We start from the raw sequence: 26,900 nt of genomic DNA, 5'->3' as shown, positions 1-26,900 counted from the left end.
AAAGTTATAATATTCCAAATAACAGAATAGAACATCAGTTTTTGCAAATAGAAAACTTGCCTTCTCTACTGCCCATTAATGAAGGCTAAGACTATCTGAAGTATGTTTGGAATAAAATTATGGGTTTAGATCAACAGTTCCTGAATGCGTAGAGAGAAATTACCAAAGCTGATGTTGAATACACTGAAACAGTGACATATCAAAGTTCATCAGTGATGGAAGTTTTGTCTCTTAGACCTGTGGGATCTCAACACTCATTTTTCCAGCTGGGTTTCTCCTGGTGAAGGGCTGAGTCAATATTTCATTTAGTGAAAACTTCCTGGTGAATATTCTGTCACTTAAGAGGCTCTATTAATCATTACAGCATTGAAACATATTCCCCTAGGAGTGTGCAGACTGATCTCAGGGTTTAATTTTTAGAAAGAGATTTCTTACTACTTCACTTTTGTTGGTGTTATCGCTGGCTGGACATAAAAGTACGAAACCGATAGGGAAATTTTACAACTAATTCCTTTGTTGGTATCCAGGGGTTATGTAAAGTTCACTGGAACATATTGTCTGAAGTTACAGTCAATGCTGTATTCAGCAAATCCATGTTTCATAGTATCCCATATTTTAAATCCTTCAGACAAATTAATCTCTTGTCTAATCATAAAAGCTCCATTGGTTTAAGCAACCTAAAGTGTGAGTTCTCAAAGTTACACTGAAATTCAGAGAGCTTTTCCCTGTAGGTTACAAGTGAAATAACACTTAGTTTTGTAAAATAGTGGGAATTCAAACAATAGAAATGGAAATTTAAAACACTGTCACAGTCAGAATTTTATGAATGAAATTACCTGCAGGAACCATAGGGTGCAAATAAGCCTGTTCATTAAAAAATCAAACAAACCAATCAAGAATGTACTTGCACAGCTATCTTTTAAACTACTCAAACACTTCTAAGTAAAAGTTTGAAATGGTTTAGTTTTTTCTTTTGATTAGTAATTGTAAATTTGTACAAAAATCTTCAAATGGAAGATATAAATGTAAGGGTGGTTTTAGTTTTTTAGGTTTTAGTGTGGCCAGCATGACTAGGGCAGTGATCACACTCCTGTACTTGGCACTAGTGAGGCCACACCTCAAGTACTATGTCTAACATGCAAAAAAATGATACAAAAAAGCCTATTCATTTGCAATTTTACTCCTATGGTTTACAAAACTATTTAACTACTTTCAGGAATCATAGTAACTGCATATCATTTTTCATGTAAAGTTTCTTTTCTACCCTACTCATTTTTTATATAGAGACATGTCATAATCTCTAGGACTAGCTTTTTGACTTTTCAGATCATTATTCCAAGGAATAATGAAGGGAAAATGACAGCATTACTCTTACATCTCTTTCATAATTACAAGGGCTATAAATTTTCGATGTAGAGATAAGGAATTTGAAGAGGCATAAAAAATGCTAATATTCAACTCCTAAGGATTTTGATTTTTTGATTTAGCAACTTGAAGCCTTTTTCTTACCTCCAGTTCTTTTCTTGGAGAAGAGGATTCCCACTCAATGACAACTCCTTTAGTTTATGGCAGCCACTAAACCAGGTATGGACATCTTTAAGATCTGTAGTATAGCAAAAGAAACCTAAATATGCCTGAATGCAGAACCATCTTGTTTCCCATAAATTGTTACATGAAACTGAAATGTATCAACATCATGCAGTCCTAAAAGCAAGACTGCTATCTATACAGCATAATCATTATCAATAACACTAATGTTTGAAAAATATTTGTATATTTTCCACATAAATGTCTCTTATCAATTCATGGGAACAGTCCAATTCAAATCAGTTTATAATTTGACTAAGAAGTTATTATTTGAAAGTTATTTTTTTAACACAACTCACCTGACAAGCAGTTATTTTTGATATCTAGCTTTTCCAAAAATACAAATGAATTTAAAGGCACAAGGTCAGTTAATCTAAGAATAAAACAGAAAAGATTTTTAAAAAACTTAAATTTAAACAGCACTTCATAAACAGAAAAGCACCAGAATCTTTTGCAGGTATGACAATTTACTTATTTATGTGAGAAAATGGCCATTTATCTATCCAAGGTGCTAGGACTAACTAGTAACATTTTAACCTGAAAATATTTCTTAGTTTTCTCAGCACCTTAGTTTTTAATATTTTCTAATTAATGGTTTTTTATTTGATAAATATTTCATTCTGTTCCCTGCATTTAGTGCTGATGATCTGATGTCTTATAAAATTTACACAGCTCAGCTGGCTTTTGTTTAGGTACTATAACCAGAATGGTACTAATAGAAGGTCCTGATTCTGGAGAAAAAATAAAAAATTTGCTTGGCTTCTTTCCTCATTTCTCATTGCTCCAACTTTTTATCAGGTTGTTTCTCTTCTCCAATCAGCACATTACTTGCTAGATCCTAAAACTAGCATAACAGTTGTCATGAATGCCCTTTTCAACAGGTCAAGGCTGCACTATCCTGTAATATATTTTTAGTGCTTCCTCTGTCTTACTACTTCTATCACATTGTGTCAGATAGGTGCTGATTACTGAGACAGTTTCATTATCAGAGCTTTTACTGAGAAATAATGCAGCAAAGCAGTACTAAGGACAGGACAAAATTCTTGTTTGCAGCATTGAAGAGTAAATGTAAAGAAACTGAGATGACATTCATCTAGACAAAGGAATTGGAACTGTAAGATGTGTGCTATTGCTACTACTAAAGAATTAATGCTCAATGTTATTTCTTTGCTTACAAACTTTCATTTAGGCAAGAATGAATGCTGAATGGTTTGTTCAGCTGCCAAGCTATTGCCAAATATTTCAGATTAAAGTTTATCTTAGTTTATCTTGAATATGAAAGAGGCAGAAAAAGGTAAAAAAATCAAGATGCAAAGAATCCCAATTATCAACTACAACTAGAATGTTTAAGCACATGGTACACCAGCTACACATTTTTTAAAGAGATACACATTTAGTAACCTGTTTTATCTCTGTAATGGCAAGGCCCTAGCATAACAGGAAAATGGTATGTGGTCAGTTTTTGACTGCTAATTTTCACTGAAAGTAGTATTTTCTGAGGGTATAGTGCCTTTGAAAGGTATAAATCAGAATTCGTTTTGTCTGAAATATGACACTACAAAAAATGAAATGTACTCAAAATTAATGAGGGACAAAAATGCGTCTTTGTTGCTGAAAGGTACAACTACATTGTTTCCAGCACAGGGTTTACAACTGAAAGGCAGAGTTGAATTTTACTCTGATGCACTAATTATTAACTAAATGTTAATTATAGATTATTTAATCTCATCGAAAATACAACCAAATTCAAACCAGAAAAATAATTGGTTTCCACATTCAGTTGAGAAGTATTTCTATGCAACGACATGACATTTTAAGAGCAAATTCAGAGCAACAGATGCAAAGACAACTGAGTACATGTCAGTGTACTTCCATTTCTTTCTCAAACTACATTGTAATGTTGTCTTGGATCTAACCCTACTTAGTTCTATTTCCTTTGTTCTATGGAAGTTTTCCATGGAATCAAACAACTATGAACAAGTATTGACTCTGTAAAGCATTAAGCCTTTTATGTAGACCTGTATATATAGTAATATAAATTTCAGCCTTTTAGTTTCTCATCATCAGCCAATAATACATGACTATATTTAATATTCATAGCAAGTATCATCATAGATATTACTGGCTAATAGTATGGCTGCAAAAACTCAAAATTCATGACTATAGATTCATACATTCAGAAAACAAAGACATAAGGGACAAAACATCATGCAGGGTTTTTATTTATAATGACTTCTCTGGCTCTTTATCAGCATACGCTATGGAGAATTAGAAATTGTCTACTGGACAGTCCTTGCCTGCCGTTGGCATTATGAGAGTTAAAACATTTCTCCGTCATTCTATAGCTTTCCCTTTACTGACATTCTTTGTTAATTTTTTTTCTAAGAAAATTCAAACCAGAAAGACAAAGGACATTACTGAAAACTTAATACTACTTGACCTTGTCACATTAGCCCTGGGCATAAGAGAGATATAAATTACAAAGAAGACACAAAAGTAAAAGATATTCACAAAAAAGCAAGCTATAGCTTCCTTTTTCTGTTCCCATTTAAGGCACTACCAGAACAGTCAGAGATAGAGTTTATGTCGTTTATGTGGCTATATCCAAAAACAAGGTTTAAGAATAGTTGCAAGTATGCATCACAGAAAATAAAGATTGTGTTTCTGAACATGAATAGCAGTTACTGCTCAAGATGGTCTAAATTCTGCTGTGCAACTCCTTTTCCCCAGAAAAATTAGCATTGATGTTAATAAGCGGTGAGTAGGAAGCAGGGCAAAATAACTCAAATAAATTTATCATAATCTAGATATTTAGGTAAAGACCAGATTGCTTTTTCATTCCTTAAATTAAAGACAGCTCAGTTTTCAATAATCATCATATTTATAAGCAGCAAATATACAGAATATAGGAAATCTGTCAGGTAGCCACTTCGCTTCTTGAATACTCTAGTAGACAGTACATCAAGTATATTATCCATTATGCCATATACTTAGAGATAAACTTATCACCAGCAAAGTATTACTGAAAATTATTTTAAAAAATCTAGAGTGGTAAGGATAGGATGGAGAAAACCACTAAAACATGATTATTTCAATACCCTATGACATTTAGATATGTTATGATAATTCTGGAAAAGTGGTCTAATTCTCAAAACACCATGGCTTGCAAGGAGCTAAACTATCATATCTGAGAAATTCAGTTGAAAACACAGATACCATATATTTAAGTTGAGAAAACAATGTATGCTAAGAAAGAACTTAACCAACTTTTTAGCATTTCTACTATAAAGCTTTTAGGAATAATATGAATCTAGATGTCAAAACATGAGAGCAACATGGTCACAACAAACTTGATTTGGGCCAGACTATTTTCTCAAAATAAAAAGGAACTTCTGCAGGTGACTGAATTTTTTTAAATATTAAATTTTTATCTATCTCAGTTAGGTTATCTTAGTGAAAAGCAAGTGATAGCAAAAAAAGAAGAACTTTGTCTTATTAACACCACATTGAAACAGAAATGTTAGGAGAGATTTTGTCTATTTTGAAGTTGAAAAAAAATGGCTACCGGAACAGCAAATTTAGTGTCTCACTGTAAAACTTTTAAATAAAAAAGCCATTAACAAGTGAGTTGTATAATTAAATGGGATGACATGTAAATATAAATGCCACATGAATGCTGAACACATTAAAAATTTATTAGTTTTACACAAAGACAAGGTTATTTTCTCCTACACCTAAATTTTTATCCACAACAGAAGAAAAAAGAATATGTCCCTCTTTTAAATTAACTTGACAGTTGTGTCCTCAGCTGCTATAAAATACAGAATGGATCTTCATAGTCTCAACACTGCAGAAACCAAGTCAAGAGGATATTCATCATTGTCTTTGGTCAACATTGATCAAGAATATAGTTTGTACATAAAAGCCACAATAAAACACTTAATAAAAGGAACAGTGATGAAATAGCTGTCTTTTTTCTATTTGAAGGAGTTAATCACTACCTATTTTAGTTTCTTGTTAGACTGTAGGTTCAAAACAATTTAAACTAAATAATTTTTGGAGTTTTACCTTTGACAATTTCTGGTTTATGATGCAGACAAAGCATCTCAGGAATAAAAATGTCCTGTAAATTAGTGTAAGAATTTTCTTTTCACAGTAGTTCACTTTCAGAAAGAATACAGATTCATAGCATTATCATTATATTGGCTTCCTGCAATCAGTAAAGAGGAAATGGTACTCAGTGCACACTTGGAAAAATTCACAAAATTGCACTGGCTGTAGGATAAAAGTAAAGAAACAGCTTTTCTTTCAACAGCTTACTCCATTACATTTGCTGTTTCTATAGAACATCAAGTTACTTATACTACAGCACACACATATGGAGTTGCTTATAAGTGTACATAAAGTGAGTGTAACAGAGCAGGCTACTGAAATGCCAGGAATTTTGAGGCTTTTAATATGGATTTAAGGCTATCTTGTCCCGTTTGTCACAAAGATTTGACATAAGCTATAGACACATCAGAAAGAAAGGTAATTGTTTGGGGGCAAGATGTATACTTATTTTCAGCACATCCAGTCCTTTCTCACAGCCCAGCAAAAGGAACTGAGCAGACCAAACACTGCATCTCTGCTTAGCTACTGGAAAACCAGAGCAAGCACTACAATGGACTTTAAAAACGCTAAGATTATGGGATAGGCAAGTGACTTAAGGTACATCTACATGGCTAGTCCAGCACAGCTGAAATCCAGAGGCTGCATTTGAGCTATCACTGAGACTATGTTTGCAAGTCCCTAGCAGGCATATGAGATCTTCAAGTTTTGCAAACACTTTATTACACACAGGATAGCTACACTGGTGGAAGAAGAGGAAATTACAACAATACAGAGCCACATTATCCACAAAGAAGCTAAAGAGGACAAGGAAAACAAAATAGCTAAAACCAAGAATTAAATCAAGCAGTGTGACTTGAAATCTAATGCTTAACATATAATGCTCTTGCTTAATCACAGGCAGGAAGCACTTTCTCCAAACTCTAGAAGAATTAATAAGGGGAAAAAAAATCCCAAACCCTAGAAGCCTGATCAGGAACTTGAAGATTAGATTCTGTACGTATATTATTTACATCCAAGAGTCTCCATGAATAGTACTTCACCAGAGATGCTATGAAAACAATCTGAAAAGTTATATAGAAATATACGTTGTATATACTTAATATTCAATTTCCATGAAGGACATTGCTTATTATAACAGGACTCAGTCTTACACATCCTTTTTCCCACAGACACAATTGGCTAAGCTGAACTAAATGTCACATAGGGTGGTATTCTTCTGCTCAGATGTAGACATCTACACATGAGGTGGTAAATTTGATTTTTATACTAGTCAGTGAAGATGAACAGGCACTTTAAGGCTATATGATTAGTCTCAAAGCAAGCAGCTACAAATGGCAGATGAATCACCCTTTAAAAACATCTATTCACTAACAGGAGAGTGAAGAAAATAGTTGAGGGTGTATTTCTATATATGTGGTATGTAGTATTCTGTTTGTTAAGCTGAGATCAGTCTTATTCAGAACAAAATGATCACAGTATAGAAAAATAATGGATGTTAATTTAAAATTAATTTTCCTATTAACATATTGCAGACTGTAATAAATGCTTCATATATTTTATAGTAGAATTTAAATAGAAAAAAGGGGGGGTGGGGAAAATAGAGATTTTTAGTTCAGGATGTCTGGTTATTCTACCTCTAAAGATGTATAGAATATCTTATTAAACAAACAGAAAACTAATTACAGAGTACTTGAGTGCATGATCCAGTTTTATGCTGCTTGTCTCGATTCTTTTATACCTTTTAAATAGAACCATAAGAGTGAAAAATTAAAGCAAATATACTTGTTTTGGAGGGCATTAACATACGTATGTAAAATAAAAAACATTCTTATTTGGCCTTTCTAACTCTAGTACTTGCCATTAACTTAGCCTTCAAAGTCTGTTTTGAATAAGCTAGCTGTGAAATATGAAGTTTGACAGACATACTCTAGAAACAATTGCTAAAGAAAGAAAGAAATACACCGTGGTTTTAATAATGCCACAATGCTCAAGGATTATTTTCACATAATATCCAAGAGAAAAAAAAATTAATTTACATAGTTAATGCTGTTTCAAATTTTCTTAGATAGAGGTAGCCAAGATAATTACATGCCAACCACATATTTTTATTTTTAAAAAATATACCAAAAGATAGTTAAATTTCAACCATACTGAGAATTATACTTTTCAGACAAGTGTTGTGTTAGTAAATTCCTCTGGATCAGTTCTGTAAGTGGAAGAATGTTTCTTACTTACCTATTTTGAGACAGCAGAAGAATCTGCAATAGAGGCAACCAATACAAAGAAAGCATTCTCACAGAAGAAATGCTATTGTCCTCCAAATATAGTTCTCTTAAGAGAACATGATTTTCCAGTCTTGGAAGCTAAATAGAAATGAGATGGTTATTTAAGAGTAATATAAATTAGAGAAACAACAATGGAATGCTTACCAGATGCTTTTCATAAATCATTACTAAATACAAGAAAAACTGACATTTTGGATATAGGTATCATTTCCTTATTATGTATGTACCAGTTGACACACATAATCCCTATTTATCAGGTGGTAAATACTTTTTAATGTCTTCTACCACACCTGAATAGTTAATATAAAAAATTAAAGAAGAAAAAAATTCAAAAGCCCAAGAGTCACAGTCTTAGTATTTTATTCATGCAGTTATTTGCTGCTTATTGACAATACTTTTCATCTCCTGAATTCATAGGAGAATAACTGTTAGCAAATATGATTAAGCATATGGTTAGCAAACAACTTGGCTATTTTAAATGCTGCAGCATGAATTTCAAGTTTTGGAGAATCAACAAACATTAAATAAGCATGATTATCATCATTCTTAGGGTGATAATAATATAATCATTACATAAGGGTAACAGTAAGGAGCAATTACTTATATGTAATGACAATTATATCATTATTACCAGCCTGATATAATTATCTTACTATTATAACAGGACCTATAAGTAATAATAATCTTTTCTGACAGTATAAACAAAATCAGAATCATAACTAGGAAAAAAACTATATGCTATAAGTGAAGGGGGAACCATAATCACTGAGAGTCCAATTTTCCAAGGACTTAGGTGTAAGAAAACAATTAACTGCTAGCCATTTGTATCTTTGAAAAATCACCCTCTGATAAGGGGAAAAAAAAAAATCTTACCTAAGAGCATGAAACATCCCACACCAATCAAAGAGCACATGCTCAGAATGCTGAAAAATATGACTGTTAGCAAAGATGTATGCACAACAGCCACTAAATTCAAAACTTTTACCTCCTGGAGATTATTGCCTTGCAACTTCAGAACTTGAAGGAGGCCGCAATTCTCAATGCCTTCAACTTGTGCAAGATGATTGAAAGAGCAATCTAGGTGAATGAGAGTAGGTGCCTCACAAAGACCTTTTGTGCTGATTAAATTATTATGGTCCATAATTAATTGTTGAAGATTTTTCAGTGACTCCAGACCACCTGAAAATTCAAGATTTAAGACATGATAAAATAAAAATCTCTTGTCATTCAAGTACTAAGGAAACTTGAAATTTTCTGTACATTCTCTGACATAACAAGTAATATGACTTCTGTATAGGGTTTAAAATGAATTACTGTATTTTGACTCTATCACAAATACAGCACATATGGTTCACAAATCTCTGATCCTGTTAATCATGCAATAATAACAGTTCATAATCTCTTTGGTACTTCTGTAGGAAGAGAACATTCTTTTAGTGATAAACTGTACTTACAATGCTTTAACCACTTTAAAACTGCTGTGAATTCCGTGAAATGCTAACAGACCTCTTAAAATCATCCATCAGAATGAAAACACTATGTTTAAAAGTTAATTTTTATTATTTCATTTTTTAAAGTTTTTTTTTTTTTGAAAAAAGAAACTGTATTAAAACTTAGGTCAGTATCATCACTATTATTTAAATTAGTCTTGTTTAAGGAATTATGACAAAATAAGTTTAATGAAGGCATTTATAAAGAAAATTTAGTGTCTTTAAGAACAAAGCTATACCACTGTAGCCATTCTACTCTCAACAAATTTACTCCTGCCATCTACATTAAAGAGCATGCAATCTCTACATACAAAAGAAACGCAACGGAATTCCCATCAGCATCTGTTTCTTTCACAGAATGTAACCCAAATCATCCTCACAACAGCAAAAAGTTACATTGTCTTCCCATAGTCTTACACATGCAATAGCAGTGATCCATCTAACTTGCTACAGGTATGAGCAGCTTTTCTGTATCTCTGTAGTAAAAAATTCCTTTGAAGGGATACCCTTCACATAACTTATGTAAAATAAGGAATTTCTGATTTTATGTCTGTTTCATGTATTCTTATATAATTTAGTTAATTTAGGATTATTTGAGGGAACACTTTGTCTCATCTTTATCTCACCCAAAATTTCAGAAGTTCCCCATAGGAATCTGAATGAGCTCGATTCACAGTAGGGAATCTCTTTATGACTGTTCTCTGAAAAAAACCTAGATTATGAAACCAGAGATCAAGCTGCATCATAAAGTATTGAAAATACAGAAGAAGACTTAAAAATGAAAAAAAATTATAAGGAGAAAACTGAAGCAAAACATTAAATAACACAACAGTAGTAAGTTTTTAAAAATTCCCAATATAGGCATTCCAATTATTTTAATTTAAAAATGGAAAACACTTTGTGAAAAGAATGCAATTGTCTGACATTAAAGTGATATAATCTTAAATATAGCACACATGTCCTATAATGCAACTTCAAAACTGTGTTTTAGCAAAAAAATATACAAGTCTTTAACTATTCTGAAAAATTTCAAACATGCCCATGACATAATATCCTGACTGCAAGTTCCTGATCTTGCATTTTTCTTTCGTGCTTGGATGAAAATAAAAAAGGAACCAGCACCATCTAGCGGTTTCACAAACACTTTAGCGTTTTCGTGTGTTTGCTCCCAAGACTTCCTCCTAAGAGAAGCTCTTCAAATCTCCACTTTTCAGTTACCAGCTTAGCAGTACTGGAAACTTTAAAAGCACTATGTGAGCCTGGAGTGGGACCAAGAAGAGAGACTGCACACAAAATAAGAAAAGGCAAAAAGGTACAACAGAATCTGGAATTTTACTTCTCTGCATGCTTCTCAAAGCAATTTCTTTCCTCTTACTCATCTGAATGTCATTCAGAACATTCTGGAATCAAATGCAGTCCAACAATAAAAAAAAACACAAGAGAGAATAACTACAATACAAACTGATAATATATTACTGGTTCTTCTGTCCACATGCAAAATTAAATATAAGCATGAAAGTCTTCTGCACCTTTCCAGAAGATATTGTATGTTTTACATACGATGCAACAAACAAAAGTTATAGCAGTCATAGGAAAAGCATTTTGTTTTACACGGTTTCAGCAAGATTCAAGGAGAACTTTTATGTAAGTCCTCAGCAATTTGCAAAGTGCAGCTAAAGTCTGCTAGCTAGGGACTCAATTACTGATGCAGCTGTGAAGTCACTTTTACGTGGGACAAAGACAACTAACAACAGAGTGAAAGCTGACAGTGAACATAAAAATGAAAAAAAAATCCCCAAAATAAAACCCCCAAACAACAAAACCAAAACTAAAAAGGTGTCTGGATAAAAAAAAAAAAAAAATCCTCTCTGTGCTGTCTTAAAAAGACTATATTGAAAGCAGCATTTATGACCATCCATGGCTATGCATTCCTTGAGCTGCCAGCACCAGCTGCAGCTGCTGCTACCCAGCACTCTATGGCAATGTAGAACACCCTAGAGAAGCATATTTGAAGACCTGAGTCAAAATGCTACTTTTTGTGCATGAAATTTTTTAAACAAAGCATTAATCCTCAAAATATATATGTATGCACTCCACTTTGGTGTGTTACTGTTAGAATTACTTAATTTGTGATCATGTACTCCTAAGGGAAAAAAGCATAATTGAGACTATTTCTCTTACTGCTATGTTTAAAGGGTTTTTGGCAGCTCTACTTTTCCCTCTACTGATGCTATATTTCAATGAGAGGAGAAAAGAATAAAAAAAGAAATCATTGTATGCCAGAAATTTCCTAAAATAAGTCATTAAAATTTAAATATTATGAACGTAAATAAGTTTTACTACACAGTACTGGAGGTTCCAAAATTGCTAAGGGACATCCTGCAAGATTTAGAGATGGGAGTGATATGCTAACTTTTTATAACACACAAATCCATTTTATGCATTCTGTGAGCTACTCAATATGAAATAAATCCTGTATTATGTATCTGCTTTAACCTAAAATCTTCACAGCAATTCTGGAGAGGAAAAAAAAAACCACATTTGAAGATTAATTTTGTGAACATTTATTTGCACACTTAAATTCATTAGAGACTAAATAATTGTAGCAATGTACTGCACAAAAGAGAAAATACCAGAGGATTTCAGTCCACTTGGCCTGTATGAAGTTACCACACTCCACACGAATGCCACATTCTTAAATGTCACTAAAATTATATCATTCTTAGACTCATCTTGCAGACATTTTTATCAAATTAGATCAATCTGAATAAGAACCTTATCAAGCACTACACAGAACAATGCAGATGAAACATTTCAACCATATTATTTTACTGTTCCTCATTAGAGTACTGGTATGCTTTCATGGTAAAAATTGATTTCCCAGCACTTTTATTCTCACATATTAAAAATTTTCTTCATCAATAATAACATTTACACATATTAGCAAAAATATTCATAATATCTTCATCAAAGTCTCTACATCTACAGATGTTTTAAAGGTTTCCCATTTTCTGTTTGCTATGCTCTTGCCGTTTAATCATTGTTCAGTGTTATTTAACAATTTTATTCAACAGTGGAGCTGCTTCTTATTTACAAATTTTATGTTAAGTTGTTTAGTCTATGAGCTTAATAATTGTTTTTAATTATTCTCCTATTGTCCAGCAGACTCAAGACAGACAACACAATTTCTATGTAACTATTTACTGTGTCAGTCAGGAACACACTGGAATTCCCTGCAGTTGCACAGCTAGCCTTTGCTTTCATTATGTCTGAGATAAGCTGAACTCAGCCTACTCTCATATTCCAGCTGACTTAGTGCAGAGAATGTTAGTGGCCCTTTCAGAAAGATTTTAATTCTCTTTGGCTGACAATAGTTACATGACCTGCTAGATGGAATACATGGCAATAGCTAAGCCATGCTTTAAGATGCAGGTTTTTTGTCAAGTCTGTCTCCTTGGGTTTAGCAGCTGACTGGCTCTAAATCCAATGGGTGTATAATTCTGAATATAAACTACATGAATTGTTATACAGATTGGAATAATTTTCTTACCAATTCGAGTGATTCTATTGTAGGAAAGTTCAAGATTTTGGAGATTTTTGCATCCATCTAAACCACAAACTGATGAAAGATGGTTCTTATTCAGAATGAGAATGCAGAGATTTTCCAGATTTGCACAGTCAATTACCTGAATGTTGTTTTCCTTCAATAAAAGAAAATGAGAATATTAAATAGCATCTGAAGTGAAGTAGCAGAACTACGTAAAACATAACAGATTATCTTTATTGCTTATTTTTATCCTAAACTCTTAGCTAGGAGTAAGGGCATCTGTATTTTTCCATTGGGAAAAAAAATGATGAGTCCTAGAAATGACCTTTTGTATCCTTCTGAAATTGAACAAGAAAGTATTTTGAACTTCATTCTGGTTCTGAAAATTACCAAAGTTGAAACAAAAAGAGCATAAAAAAGAAGTTAAGAACAGAGCAGTCTCTTCCATATACATTTTCCTACCTCTCGAAGCCCTGGGAGACTGAACTAAAAACATCCATAAAACCATCATGTTTACTAGATGCTAATGAAGACAGCTGTAATTTTGATGGAATCCTATTTACTAATAGCAAAAGTCTGCATTTAGAGGTAATTTGGTCACAAACATTAACACTGTTCTAAGCTAATACTCTTGCTCCAAGGGATCCTGCTTTTCAAACATCCTCTTCCCCAGGCCATTTTAATAATGCTGCCTCAGATGTCTCTTTCACTATTTGCTGTGTTTGGTCTTTTCATCTGGAAAATGGTGTTGTTAAAACACATTAAATTAAAAATGTGAACAAAGCTGTTTCATGTAAATTGTCAAGCTCTGGAACAGAGATGCATTACAGAGAAAAAGTTCTCTTTAATAATTAAATGTGGTCACGTAAGACACTGCACAGTAGCAAATACCTAAAAATTAGGCCTCTCATATAACTCACTATATGTACTATTTCTTGAACATAGATGTTACTTTTAATTACCCTTCAATGTGTATGTTGCAAAGGACTCTTCCCTCTCCCTATTCTTGCTCAAGCTGAGCACCTGCTATGGTGAACAGCTTCTGTCCACTCATCAGTCAGAGACTGAGTAAACAAAGATCTATACTCTTGCTAACTGTAGCCTGATATTTTCTTAGTATAGGTTGAATCATTTGCAGCATGTTGTTTTTTGTTATTTGCACTGTAAATCTGCTTGTAAAACTTACATTTGGGAGTATGTTGTTGCTATTCCTATGCTCTTAAGGCTAAAAGTTACATATTCAGTTGTACAACTGAACATTCAATTAAGAAGCAAAACTGGCAGTTCTCCCCATGTTATAACAAAGAATCAAATATGCTTGGTACCTCCACATTGATATACTTCAGGTCTTTGCAGCTACTTAGTCCTTCGAGTGCAACCAGTCCACAGCGCCTCAGAGTCAAAACTTGAAGATGTGAACATTCAGATAAGGTTGAGAGACTACAAGCTGGCAAATCTTCGAGCGTAAGTGTTGTGACCTACATGCATTTATTGATAAATAAAACTAACATTTTGTATATTGAAGATTCAGTGCACAACATCATAATATGGTAATTTTGTTTAGGATGAAAAGAACAAAACTACAATCTATTAATTCTCTATAAAATCCAAGCAGCTAATGGTAATCTTTTTATATAGAAAAGAATGGCAATGATAGGTTTGATCTGTCCGGTGGGAAGAGCTAGCATGAAAACAATATTCACAGTATCATAAATAATGAGTGTAGAACAGACAAAAATTGTTCAGACTAGAAGTGTGTATAGGCTAGTAGGCCATCTCAAGAATGGACATCAAGATGAGAGCATGGAGCAAGCATATGATAAGTTAATAAGTGGTAAGAAAAATAAATCCTGGCAACCAGGAGATGTCCTTTATGGCAAAACACTATCTATAACCTGATCAGTAATATCTTGTTTCTAGAAGAGGCTATTGCTCTCAAAACTCAGAATGAGCTAGTTGACCAGAAGCTGAAATGTGGGCCTTTATACAAAGGGAAAACCTTGTTAATTAAGCAGGATGTAAAAGCTCTTTCCTTTTAAAGTGTTAATATTATCAATCATCTGAAGACTAATACCACATTGTCTGTTTCACAACACTCACTGGAATTCAAGTCATTGTCATTGCTCTTATTGTGCACTTGGGCACAGGAACTGTTACAATATCTATTTCCAGCTCAACAATAAACAGCATTCTGCCAACATACCAAAACAGAAAATAACAACAAAAGTGAAAGTATGTCTCCCATTTCATTCTCAAAGTTTCATATTACCAGTTACCTGTTGCAAGGTACTCCAAGGGCCACTATGAATTATCTTTTCTGTACTTAATGGAGGCATCTTGCAAACTGAACTTTTCCTTAGTAGTTTTCTTATAGTTGCTTGCTTTTTTTGGTTTTCTTCATATATTTTAGACCAAGATTTGCATGTCTTCATCCAGTTTATTCTCTTCTGTTCAATATCATGAGGAATAATTACTTTACTACATGACTCTGCTACGTCTTTACTACTGTCCCAGGTGTCTCTGACTTCTGCAGTAGCATTTTCCATCAGAAATAAAGTTTTCTTCACAGTTTCATACTGAGAAAATCGATCTTCAATTTCTCTGTTATTAGCATTTGGCTGGACATTTGGAGGACTGCTGCATATGCAGTTTGCCTTTTTTTCTACCATGTCATTAGCACCGAAGTGCTGAGATTCATTCTTTGAAATATGACCATTTGAAACTTTATGACTTGTTTGTGAGTAATTTTCTTCTAGTTGTGTTACTGAATTAATGTGTAAGTTCTCATTATTCACTTGAGAAGGGTGTTCCTTCTCAGAGCCTAGCACACTTGGTGTCAAATTTCTTTCTGCTAGACTCATCCAGTTATTTGTTTCATCCATCATTTCAGCATGCTTTTCTTTTGGTTCCTCTACTTGTTTATTTAGTTCCTCCTTCTCTTCTCTTATTAGTGTCGTATTTTCTGTCTTTTCCTTTTTTGTGTTTTCTCTGTTATTTTCTACATTTTCACTCATCACAGCTTCTGCTCCTTTTTGTTCTAATTTTCTTTGTTCTTCTCTTGTTATTTGGAGTTGTTTTTTCAATTTCAGGCTTTCTTTCTTTTTCTCATATTCCACAAGCTTCCTCACCTGTTTCAAATATTCTTGTCTTTCAAGTTCTTGTCTATTTCTTTCCTTTTCTCTATTTAACCTGTTTTCTTCCATTTGCGTGTTCAGTTTTTCCTCTCTTTCTTTCATTTCTCCCTCTATTTCCTCCAGTATTTTCTGCTTCTTTCTTATTTCATATTTCCATTGTTTTAAAATGGGAGCATATTTTTTACGGACTAAAAAAGCTCTAAATCTAGCTTGGATTTGAACAGCTGCTATACTCTGCTGTTCAGCTAGTTGCTGTCTTTCTTTTGCTTTCTGTTCTTCCAAGGCCTTTTTCTCCTCTTCCACTTGCAATTGTAGCTTCGTGATCAATTCCTAGGCCAAAACAATTAGGATAGATTTCAACCACTTTTAAAATGGGACAGGTATTGACACATATTTATCATTCATAAATAGAATCTAGTATATTAAGCATTCCATGATAATATTTATTCTCAAATATATAACAGTAACCTTACAGTCTTTTGACAAAAGCTCACTGTACAACCTTACCTCATGTTGCCTCATTTTGTCTCTCCAAGCTTCCTCCTCTTTCTGTAACTCATCTTCTATTGCAGCCTGGCGTTTCTGCACAACAAATGAACTTAAATGAATATTGTACAAAACCAGAACAACACAAAACACCCTCTCTCCAATTTCATCCATCTTCTTGACTTTCCAACAATACAATTTTGTGAATGTCTGAATTTAAATGAGAAACTGAGCCGTGTGTGGATCAAAATCAACAACAGGGCACTTGCATCAGTAATGTATATTTGGTCATGTACTGAGAGATGCATACCTTCACAAAGCCAGCATCTAGGTATTGACCCAAACAGCTGCCACCTTCCTCTCCAAGATCTGTACTACTATCAAAGATGACAACTAGTTACCAAACCATTCAAAGTACAGGCAGAAAACAGAAACATGTCTGAATAATATCATGAACAATCTCCCTTTAATAGCATTGGTAGGTACTGATAATATTAAAATCCTCAAATGGGAATTTTGTTCAGTAAAGCTGAAGAAATTTTTCTGACTGAAACTGCTTCTCAACAGAAAATGAAAGTTCAAGTCTACTTTCTCACTATTTGCAAGTAAATAGCATTTCCCTCCTTGCCCAACATAACCTCAATCAGGAAAAAGTCTCAATCAGACTGTAAGTTAGCAGACAGAAAGTTAGTTACCTAAGTAACTAAAAAACACGCTGATCCAGTACCACATAATTCCTGGTGGAACCAAGATATATCAAGCAAATCAAATATGGAGGATATGAAGGAAGTAGTATAAGCAACCACTTTCAGCTTGGAGCATAAAGTCTCCCATGTGTATAAGCATTGTTTTTCATGGGCATGCTGTTCAGACAACAGGAGACCAGGCATCTACATCCTTCTGTAACAGGAAACGTTGGATTCTATTTCTCATCTCCAAAAGAAGCATTCCTGCAACAGCAGTATCAAAGTGCCTAAACGTGGCCATGCTCATCTTTCCCTAGAGAAAGCCATCCTACATCCAAAAATGTTTTGTGACAGCAAAGACCCAAGAAGGCCTATCCGTTTTTCTACCTTTTGAAAAGAGAGCTATAGTAGACACTGAACTGGCCTTCAGAGATCAAAGGTCTTTTCACTTACTAAGCCCTTCCTTACTACTGGTGACTTGAATTACCTTGCTGGTGCCAAGGCCCCCATCTCTTCAAAAAGCCACAAATTAGGTAACTGAAAATGTAGTGTTAATGCACCTTTCAAAACACACCTATTTAAGCTAAATAATAAAATTGTGTGGCCTCACAAGTATAATATCTGAGAGTTAAATTTCTTCATGTTCTTTCACTCTTTTATCCACTATGATGCTCCACCCACTATAGCAAAACATGATTAGATAGTCTGAGAGTGCAACCAGCTAATGTGTTGAGTCATCATCTATTGTGGCAGAACTCAGTAGATGAAGCCTGAGTAAGTTTCCCAGATAAAGATAGGGACAGCAAGTATTATAACTTTTACCTAGTGAAAAACAGTACCAGCATTGCTGAATTGAGTAATTTTGATTCTGATTACTTCCATTAAGATTTTAACATTGAAATGTGAAATTGGAGTGGGAGGTCCAAACTAGCTAAGCATTTTCTGTTAGGGCACAGTGACCATTTTTAATTTGTGATTAATTTCAGCACAACTCTCATTTCTGGTACTTTGGATTATTTCATCATATAAAAATTTTGTAAAGGCAAAGCTTAAGGAGTAATTTAAAATTTAGCATGGCAAATTCATTCACTACTGATTAAAAGAATAAAAACACAAAAAACAATGGACTACACTTAAATATGTTTTACAACTCACTGGCAACACAAGTAAGGTTTAGGACAGTCATGCAGTTTGAGATAGTAGACTCTTTTTCACATTAGAGCTAGAATTCAGGTAGTCTAGATTGGAACAGATTGGCTTAAAATCATTCATTACCTTATGAAGAAGATCTAACTTTATTCTTTCAGCCTCAAATTGCTCCAGATGCTGCAGCCTTCTTGCATGTTCCTGTTCATTCTGTTTTTCCTGTGAGGCTCTCTCTGCTTTCCACGTTTTCATCTTCTCATCTTCAAGCTCAAGTGCTCGTCTACACTGTTCTTCTACTTCACAATGGGCAAGACTTATGCTCATTTCAAGATCAGATATTAATCAACCCAGAAAACATGTTATTTAATTTCCTAATAAGCACTGGGGAACACTAAACTGTCTTAAGGCATTTGACAAGAAAAGGATCCTATGATTATATAGCCAGCAATATATATCTGATTTCCTACATGTATTATATAATATATATAGGAAATCAGAGCTACATTAAAAGTCCCTTCCATCCGAGATGGCTTATTATTATTCTGCACACTAACTGACTCTGCAACCATTCTGCTTATTCTAAAAATGTACCATTCAGGCATTCATACAATTTACGTCTTCTGTGGCTTTTCGTGGGCCCTTTAGTCTGATATGCTCCAGCCCAACTCATCCAAAGGCCATGGCAAAGGAACATTCTCAGCCAATGTGACCACAAAAAAAACCAAACCAAAATTCAAAAACCAAAACAAACAACAACAATAAAAATCTGTCGTCAAAGCAGAACCTGCTTAGTGCCTCTGAGCAGCTTTCATTTTTCAGTGCTATTTTTTGATATTAATTTCTATGATGATTCTGTGATCTTGAAATGAGATAAAGGCAAAAGTGTTTGTTTATGTCCAATCCATCAAGTAACAAGCCCTGTTGTATACTGCAATGTGAAATTCTTTAAAAAGAATGCTATGATACTTATGACAACAGAAAAGCAGGAAATAGTGATATGTTAAAGATCAACCAAATGAATAATGTGCTTGCTTACCTGTAAGAAAGCAGTCATCACTGACTGTTTCATCACTGATGGACTGACTATAATCAGGTGTTGTAGCAAGCGGCAAATCTTCATTTTCAACTTCAAGCAGTATCTAACATAGTTTAAAATTGTTATTAAAAAACAAGAAACAAAATTTAAAAGCAGAACATTATAGAAATCTCCCAGAACAAGGATAAGCTTTTTATCATATGACAAGTACAACAATGTGAAACTTACTGCTGACTCTAATCCTTTCACATTGAATAATGCTAACATATCAGTCAAAATATTGTTTTCTAGAGTAACAAATATTGTAGTATTTATCAAAATACATAATATTTCTATGTGTTTTTAAAATATATTTAATATTTTGACTTGGAAAAATGAATGTCTTGCATTTGTGATTTATTTTACTTTCTGCGAAACCAAACATTTATGCATGAATACTGTTATGCACACTGGGGAAGAACTAGTTACAGAGCAAATTTTTAAGAAGACTATTAAAAAATAATACTATGGGCACAAGGATTGCTATATTTATTTCATTGTTCTTTACTGGCAAGTAATCTATTCCTGCTCATTTATCATCTGTTCATCACATTCTTTGGGCCTATATTAATATTTGTAATGTAGCTGAAGTCACATGAAGTAATTGTGCTGTTTTAAACAATGGTCTTCTGAGAACAAAAAATCGTGTCTGCAAGAGTGCTCACTAATAAAAGCCAGGCAGCCAATTAAAAGTGAATAAATTAAATATAGTTTTATATTTTTCTAAGAAAACTTCAGCAAGTTATTCAGTCAAATGCTATGAAAATATAAAAGCAGTCATGTTCATAACTCTTGATTTATCTTTGAAAGGTACATTTATATTTTTGAAAGGTTTTTTTGAAAGGTATTTTTAAGTTTATCTTTGAAAGTTATGTTTTTATTTTCCGTAAAATAATGGAATATATAAAGAGCAAGATTAATAGTAGTACATCTTCCTGATAATCATAAAAAATAAGATTAGAGAAGCTTAAAAGTGCTATCATAATATTAAGATAATATTCTTCAAATAGCTATCAATAACTATCAATAAGCGATTACTCAGTTTTGTTTAATTTTGTTGATTTTTGTGCTCAATATATCAGATAATTTATTTCAAATTTGAAATCTTATTAGAGTTGATGTCCTAATTCTAAAGATTTGTATGTAGAAACTCATAGAAACTCATCTTAATACATTATGGATAGTCTTACAGAAAAAAACCTAAACACATTTATAGATCTCCTTAGGAGGCCATAAAGCAAGAGTAAGTTATCTAGATGATTTAATAGAATTTTATTCCCTATAAATAATGTATAAATAAAATATACCTTTTCATTAAATTGTTTTGAATTCTCATTCGATTCAGAAGGATGGCAAGAAAGTACTTCATAAATGTCTTCTAAGAAAAAATAAATAAAAAATTTAGTTCACAGAGAGAAAATCCCTTACGAGTGCTCAGTTTTGGTCTACATTTTCTATCTATTCAATTTGTTTAAACTAAAATAAAGTTCTCCTTTTCCCCCACTTTTACTTAAATATGTATGGGAATCATTTATTTACATTAAAAGCAGGAAATGTGTGTAACAGAAACAGACAAAATGATACTGTAAGAATACAGCGATAGCAAATATGAAAGAGAATTCCACATCATGAAACACAGCAGAACATTTTCTCTGCAGAAAAATACAGTAGCACTTGTATCAGAGAGGTCAAAAGTTGAAAAAGAACAATTAAAAAGAGTAAGATTGCATTACAAAAAGAATAAATAGGGATGCTCCCCAGATATCAAAATTGGTAGCCAATGCTGAACTTCTGATCACCAAGCCTACTGCACTAATGGAACAGGCAGTGGCATATACACTATGAGCTTGGATTCAGTCGCACAGCAAACAGAAATATTTTTTTGCCAATTAACGGTCATTTCATCCAATGCGAGCTTGGGCATCTCAAGACAGACTTTAAACAGAGCCAATTGTATCTGAACCCTGCATTTCAGCTCCTACTGACTTCAGTTTCGACTTTCACAAAGAGTCTGGCCTGGGCTCTTAGAGAGTAATCTCACAACTTGCCTTCTTTAGCATGAGATGAGTTTTTAAAAAAGCTTAATTTCTGCTCAGATGCTAATTCAAGAAGATAGCACTGCATGGCTTTATTCCTAGAGATTTTCATCATGCATTCAGAAGCTGAGGGAATAGGTTTCACTGCTTGTTCTACTTAAAAGTTTGCATTATTTTATGGATGCTTGTTAGTCTAACTTCCACTGGTAATACAGTGTAAAGGTATACAAACATTTTAACTGTGATTAATGCTTACTTCTACTTTGCTCATCTTCCAAGACCTGCAGTATAAGCTTTTCGGCATCTTGATTGCTGCTCTTGATAAAGTTTAAATAGGCAAGAACTGATTCTGGTAAGTCACCTGAAATCTAGAAAAACACAACCTTTGACATATATTCTACATTTTCGTCTCACTGGCTTGAAAAGTGGTAAAATACATAAGAGAATAAAGACTTGGCTTCACTTATAAAGCATTGATGGAAATTAAGAGCAATTTCCACCAAAATGTTTCCAAATTACTATACTCTTCTCATAGTCTTATTACCCACTGAACAATTAATAATTCTAGTTTTAATTACATTCTAATCAAATTTTAGTCATGTATCTTGCACTCTCTCCAGAAACACATTTCAATAAATTGTTGTGTTTATAACTGTGATGGACCAGGAAATAAAGGAAAAGGACAAGATAAAAATGAACAAATACCTGTGATGTACAGGATTGTTTTCTTTAAAATGTCTAACTTCTCACACAATAAACAAATTTTAAATTTACTAATGTTTAAAGTATAAATGTAGAACCAATTATTCAGTTTTCTTTATTACATAGAAATTTTCTATTCAAAAGACTACTTTTAATGTCAAGATTTTGGGAAAATGGTCTGCCTTCTCTGATGTGCATATTGTGGTTGACATTGCTGACATTCAATATGTGGGTACTTACACACTTATCAGTCATGCCTTTGTCTATGTTATATGAAACATGATTTATGATCAATATTATCTACCCTAATATCCTACAAACAAATCCCTATGCTATGAATCTGAAAGATTAAAATGTCAGAAAAGGACCCAAATAACTGATTTTATTTCAGAGGAAAGACACTTCCCAAAATAAGAAGTCATCCAAGAAAGAGGACTTGAAGAACCTATTTATATCAAATTAGTGTCTGGAAATCTTACAAGAAATCTCGTAAACCAGTCCCTTGTAAGACTAAAATACAGATTTCAGTGAAGAATCATCTACTTATTCATCCAGACTTAATTTACCTCATCAAATCTTCCAGCTTCAGAGGATTCTAAATCAAAATCTCCAGGTCTGATCTTCTCAAGCAGAATGCTGATATTCATCTCTCCTATTGTCCTGTCACCACATTTTTCATGAAGCAATACTACCAAGACTGTTCAGCTCAAAGCCTCGGGTTAGGTGTTGGGCAAACATTCACCCATCAAAGGGACTTTCCAATGCCAACCCTGCTTTGGTACTACACGCTACAGAAGCAGTTTTAGCTCACTGAATACTTACAGTCTCACTGTCACTCAAAGGTTCCTCTGATACCTCTGTGTCAGGATCATCTGTTCCAAACGAAGAAACACTGATTCTATCCAATTCAATTTCTACTTCTTTTTCAATTCCCTTAATATCTTCCGACATTCTACTTCCCAAAGCGTCTTATCCGTTTTGAAAGCTACACAAAAAAAAAAAAAAAAAAAGTATCACCTTTCAACAGAGCATGAACCAAAATAAACAGAGTTCTCAAAATAAGACTAAGAACATAGAAAGTTTTAATGATACAGAGAAAGCCATGAGAAATAATGTAACCCAAAGAGGTAAAAAACTCGTGGATGGGTGCAGGCAGGGGGAAACGGCTCCCCTCCCTCCTTTCGCAACCCGTTGTCCCCTGCAATTAGGAGAATGGGAGGTAACGAGCCGGCTCCTGCAGCGGGAGACCGGGCACACGGAGCGCATTTCTGCCGGGAAGGCGAGAAGCAGACCCTGGCTGAGAGCAAACTACATCTCCCGAAAGGCACCGCGCCCGGAGGCAGCACCGCCCACCAACGCTTCCTGACAGGCGAACGGGTCCGCCCCTTTGCATGCTGGGAGTTGTAGTCCAGCGCTCGCAGTCCTCCGGTCCCCCCGCATCTACTTCATGTACCCACTCACCTGCTGTTCAGTCAAGTTCCTCACGGAGCCTCCTCCTTTCTGACCGCCTCTGGAGACCGGCCGCCCCTCCGCCCTGAAATCCCACAGCCGCCAAGAGCGGACGGTGGGGAGCTGCAGGGGCAGGACGAGAGCCGCGCACCGCGCTGCTACCGCGGGAGCGTCACCGCGGCAACGGGAAACAGCAGCTCGGACGGGCAGCGAGAGGAGCCACACTTCGCCAGCAGCTGCCTTTCGCGTTCCTGGGCCGCTCGGCTGCGGCCCCAGCGTGAGACGGAGCGCCTCGCAGCGCCTCTTTTCGTGGTCTCGTTTGTTCGGGTTTTTTCTTTAATATTGGGGTTTGGGGTTTGATTGTTTTCGGGAGTTTTGTTTGTTTGTTTTGGGGCTGCTGTTGTTTTTTGAGAGTATTTTTATTTTGGTTTTGGATTATTTTTTTTGTTTTGTTTTGTTTTCAGTTTGTGTTTGGGGATTTTTTTGAAGCCATAGACTGGAATTTAGTGTTCACAATAAACTGCAAGAGGCAATTAAACATAAAAAAATATATAAATAAAAGCATCCCAAGACAATAGTGTTATAAATGAGAATTTATTCAGCCAGATTAAAAATAAAAAATAATTTTATTAGCGGTCAAATTCTATCTAGCCAGCCACAAGGAAAGAACAGTGCCGAGCCCGGGGTCAGCCCTGGGTGTGCAACAAGGAGTCAGCCTCAGGAGAGGTTTTCCCCCATGCCCACACACCTCTATCCTGGCACAAGCGGTTTTTATAGGGAAAATTCCGCCTAGATAACAATTTAAAAAGGCAAATGCAATCGGTACAAACAAAACTAGTGATAAAGTGTTATCCTTATAAATTAACTTACATTTTATATTGCATTGTTTCTACACAAGAAAATTTTTACCAGCATTGAATATTTCCATCCTACCTTAAGGACAATGGTTAAATGATCTATTTCTTTCTGAAGTCCAACATAACCACATCTTTAAAACAGAGAAGTTTTCTTATGTTGGCCAGCCCTGACTTTCTGGATACAGGCAACATGTTTCAGGAAGTTTCAGCTCATTTTGATGCACTTCCTGTCATTCCATGTCATGCAATTATTTTACCTGCATTTTCAAATTTGTGAAATGGATCATTTTCATTACAGCACAGCTCCAAGATTGTTCACGCTACAATTTTTGAATCGGTGCCACACTGGTGATGGGGATCTCAGCAGCAACAACAAGCTTCACTTGGGGTTTGTGTGAGGGTTCAGAGAGCTGCAGAACCTACAGCTTCAGGGACACTGGCAATCCAAAAGGCATCAGGGCATGGTGCCACAATTGATAAATCCACACCTTTCAACCTGCGTAACCTTTGGCAATGAGGATGTCTGCACAGTCCCAAGATTCTTTAGGATCAGGGTTAGGGTTAGTGCTGAGTGAGTCAAAGAGCCCACAGCTCCAGGAACATTTGGGCTGGAAATGGCATGCCGAGGGCAATCCCGGCACAGCCCCAGCACTGCTGCTCCTACTTCTTTCTAAAATCAAGCACCCATGGGGATTGAGACTTCAGGTTGCTCTGAGGGTTAGGGCAATGTTTAGGGTTAGGGTTGATCCTACAGCTCCAGGAACAACATGGCCATTCGGGGTGTTGGTAGCAGTTCGGTTGAAATGATAGCTGCTCCTCTTGCAGTGGCTGATGAATTGCAGCTGCAGTGGTGATCTTTAGAAGGGTATAGTTTTCTCTGAAGATCTGGTGGCAGTGGGGCCGGTCTTCCTCTGCGCCGGGGCCGCCTCCGAGCTCCGCCGCCGCCGCCTCACCGCGCTCCAGCCGCTTCTCTGGGAATCCCGCCGAAGGAGCTGCTTCTCTGGGAATCCCGCAAACAGAGAGAGAGCTGCTCTGTCTCCCAAAAGGTACCCCTTTATATAATAAAAGAGTGCTTGGCTTCCCCCTCTGGGTGGAGCATCTCACAATGGGATGGTGTTATGTTACCAGCCCTGCAGTGAGTCAGTCAGTGGCCCATTAACAAACCATTACCTCTTCGGAGCAAACCATTGCTCTTGGAAGAGATAACAAACCTGCCCAACCTCCAACAGATGGCAAATAGAATACAAGCTTATCTTACAACCCAGGACAACAAGGTGCATTGTTGACCTCATTATTGACTCCACTCCACTGCAGAGCTAATTTGAAAAACTTGCTACAGTTTTCTTTGTGCTGAAATCCAGCAGAAGAAGTTTTATAATCCAGGCATTATGGATTTTGACAAGGCAGGCTAAGTTTGTGTTTGCTGAATATTTTCTTCTAAAAAATCAAATTTGATACATATGTAATTTTTTCTATGTAAAATAAGTTGTTAATGCAAGATATTTTTTGACTGCAGAAGCTGCACATTTGTCAGCTCTTGTTTCAGCAGGTATCCTTACCATTTAGTAAGTGCACTGAGAATAGAATAACAAGTGTATGCCAGGCTATGTAAATCTTGCTGTATAAATCTTCCAAAATACATGCTGCTTCCAAATGTCTTTAGCATCTTAAAATAAAAAAGACGAAAACCAAAAAGCAAAACAGAATAAAAGTATATGTGTACAGTGTAACAGAGGCAATGGAGACTATACACCATCTTGATGCTTCTACTGTTGCTGTTAATTTTTTGTTCAATGTATCAGAAAATACTCTTAAAATTTATGAAACATTATCTGGGGAAATGAAGTTCTATTGAAATCTATAAGAGCAGTTATACTTTTTTTCACAATGAACTGAATATATTATTGTATTTTCAAAACTGAAAACAAAAAACTGAAAATAAGATATAAAAACCAAATACAGAACATCTATTTAAATCTCTTCAGTGGAATTTTCTTGGCAAGAAATCTGTTTTCTTTCTCTTATTTAGCAACTTTACATTTTTTTAGATGTTCTTAATTAAAAAAACAATCCTTCCCTCCCCCCACTGCTCCCCCTGCCTTCCCATCAGGCTCTGGGTCTCATGCTTTTGACATTTGGCTTGTGGCTTTTATTTGACAGAAAGAGTTTATTTGGTGTTTTTTTCTCAGTAAAAATAGAATTATTGTTTTATTTTAAATGATTTCAGAATAAAAATGCCCCATCCCTGGAAGTGTTCAAATCCAGGATGGAAGCAGCTTTAAGCAACCTGGTCTAGTGGCAGGTGAT

The 26,900-nt window shown here is 34.9% G+C and overlaps 1 protein-coding gene across 1 annotated transcript in view; it reads right to left on the bottom strand.

Annotated features, from left to right (window-relative positions):
• The window catches only part of LRRIQ1 (leucine rich repeats and IQ motif containing 1), a 102,300-nt gene extending 78,384 nt beyond the window's left edge, over positions 1-23,916 (bottom strand). The window contains exons 1-14 of the mRNA XM_031507743.2: positions 23,749-23,916; positions 23,110-23,272; positions 21,842-21,953; positions 20,857-20,927; positions 19,511-19,613; positions 18,604-18,770; positions 16,664-16,738; positions 15,299-16,486; positions 14,348-14,500; positions 13,026-13,176; positions 8,971-9,164; positions 7,936-8,063; positions 1,887-1,960; positions 1,510-1,603 (exon numbers count right to left, since the gene is read on the bottom strand). Coding sequence (XP_031363603.2) covers positions 1,510-1,603; positions 1,887-1,960; positions 7,936-8,063; positions 8,971-9,164; positions 13,026-13,176; positions 14,348-14,500; positions 15,299-16,486; positions 16,664-16,738; positions 18,604-18,770; positions 19,511-19,613; positions 20,857-20,927; positions 21,842-21,953; positions 23,110-23,238 — 2,639 coding nt within the window. The 5' untranslated portion in view covers positions 23,239-23,272; positions 23,749-23,916. The remainder of the gene's footprint in view (positions 1-1,509; positions 1,604-1,886; positions 1,961-7,935; positions 8,064-8,970; positions 9,165-13,025; positions 13,177-14,347; positions 14,501-15,298; positions 16,487-16,663; positions 16,739-18,603; positions 18,771-19,510; positions 19,614-20,856; positions 20,928-21,841; positions 21,954-23,109; positions 23,273-23,748) is intronic.
• Between the last annotated feature and the right edge of the window lie 2,984 nt (positions 23,917-26,900).

This window comes from Lonchura striata, chromosome 5 (genome assembly GCF_046129695.1).
Source record: "Lonchura striata isolate bLonStr1 chromosome 5, bLonStr1.mat, whole genome shotgun sequence".
NCBI lineage: Eukaryota > Metazoa > Chordata > Aves > Passeriformes > Estrildidae > Lonchura > Lonchura striata.
The sequence above is the reverse complement of the archived record's forward strand: the minus strand, read 5'-3'. Positions and strand labels throughout refer to the sequence as shown.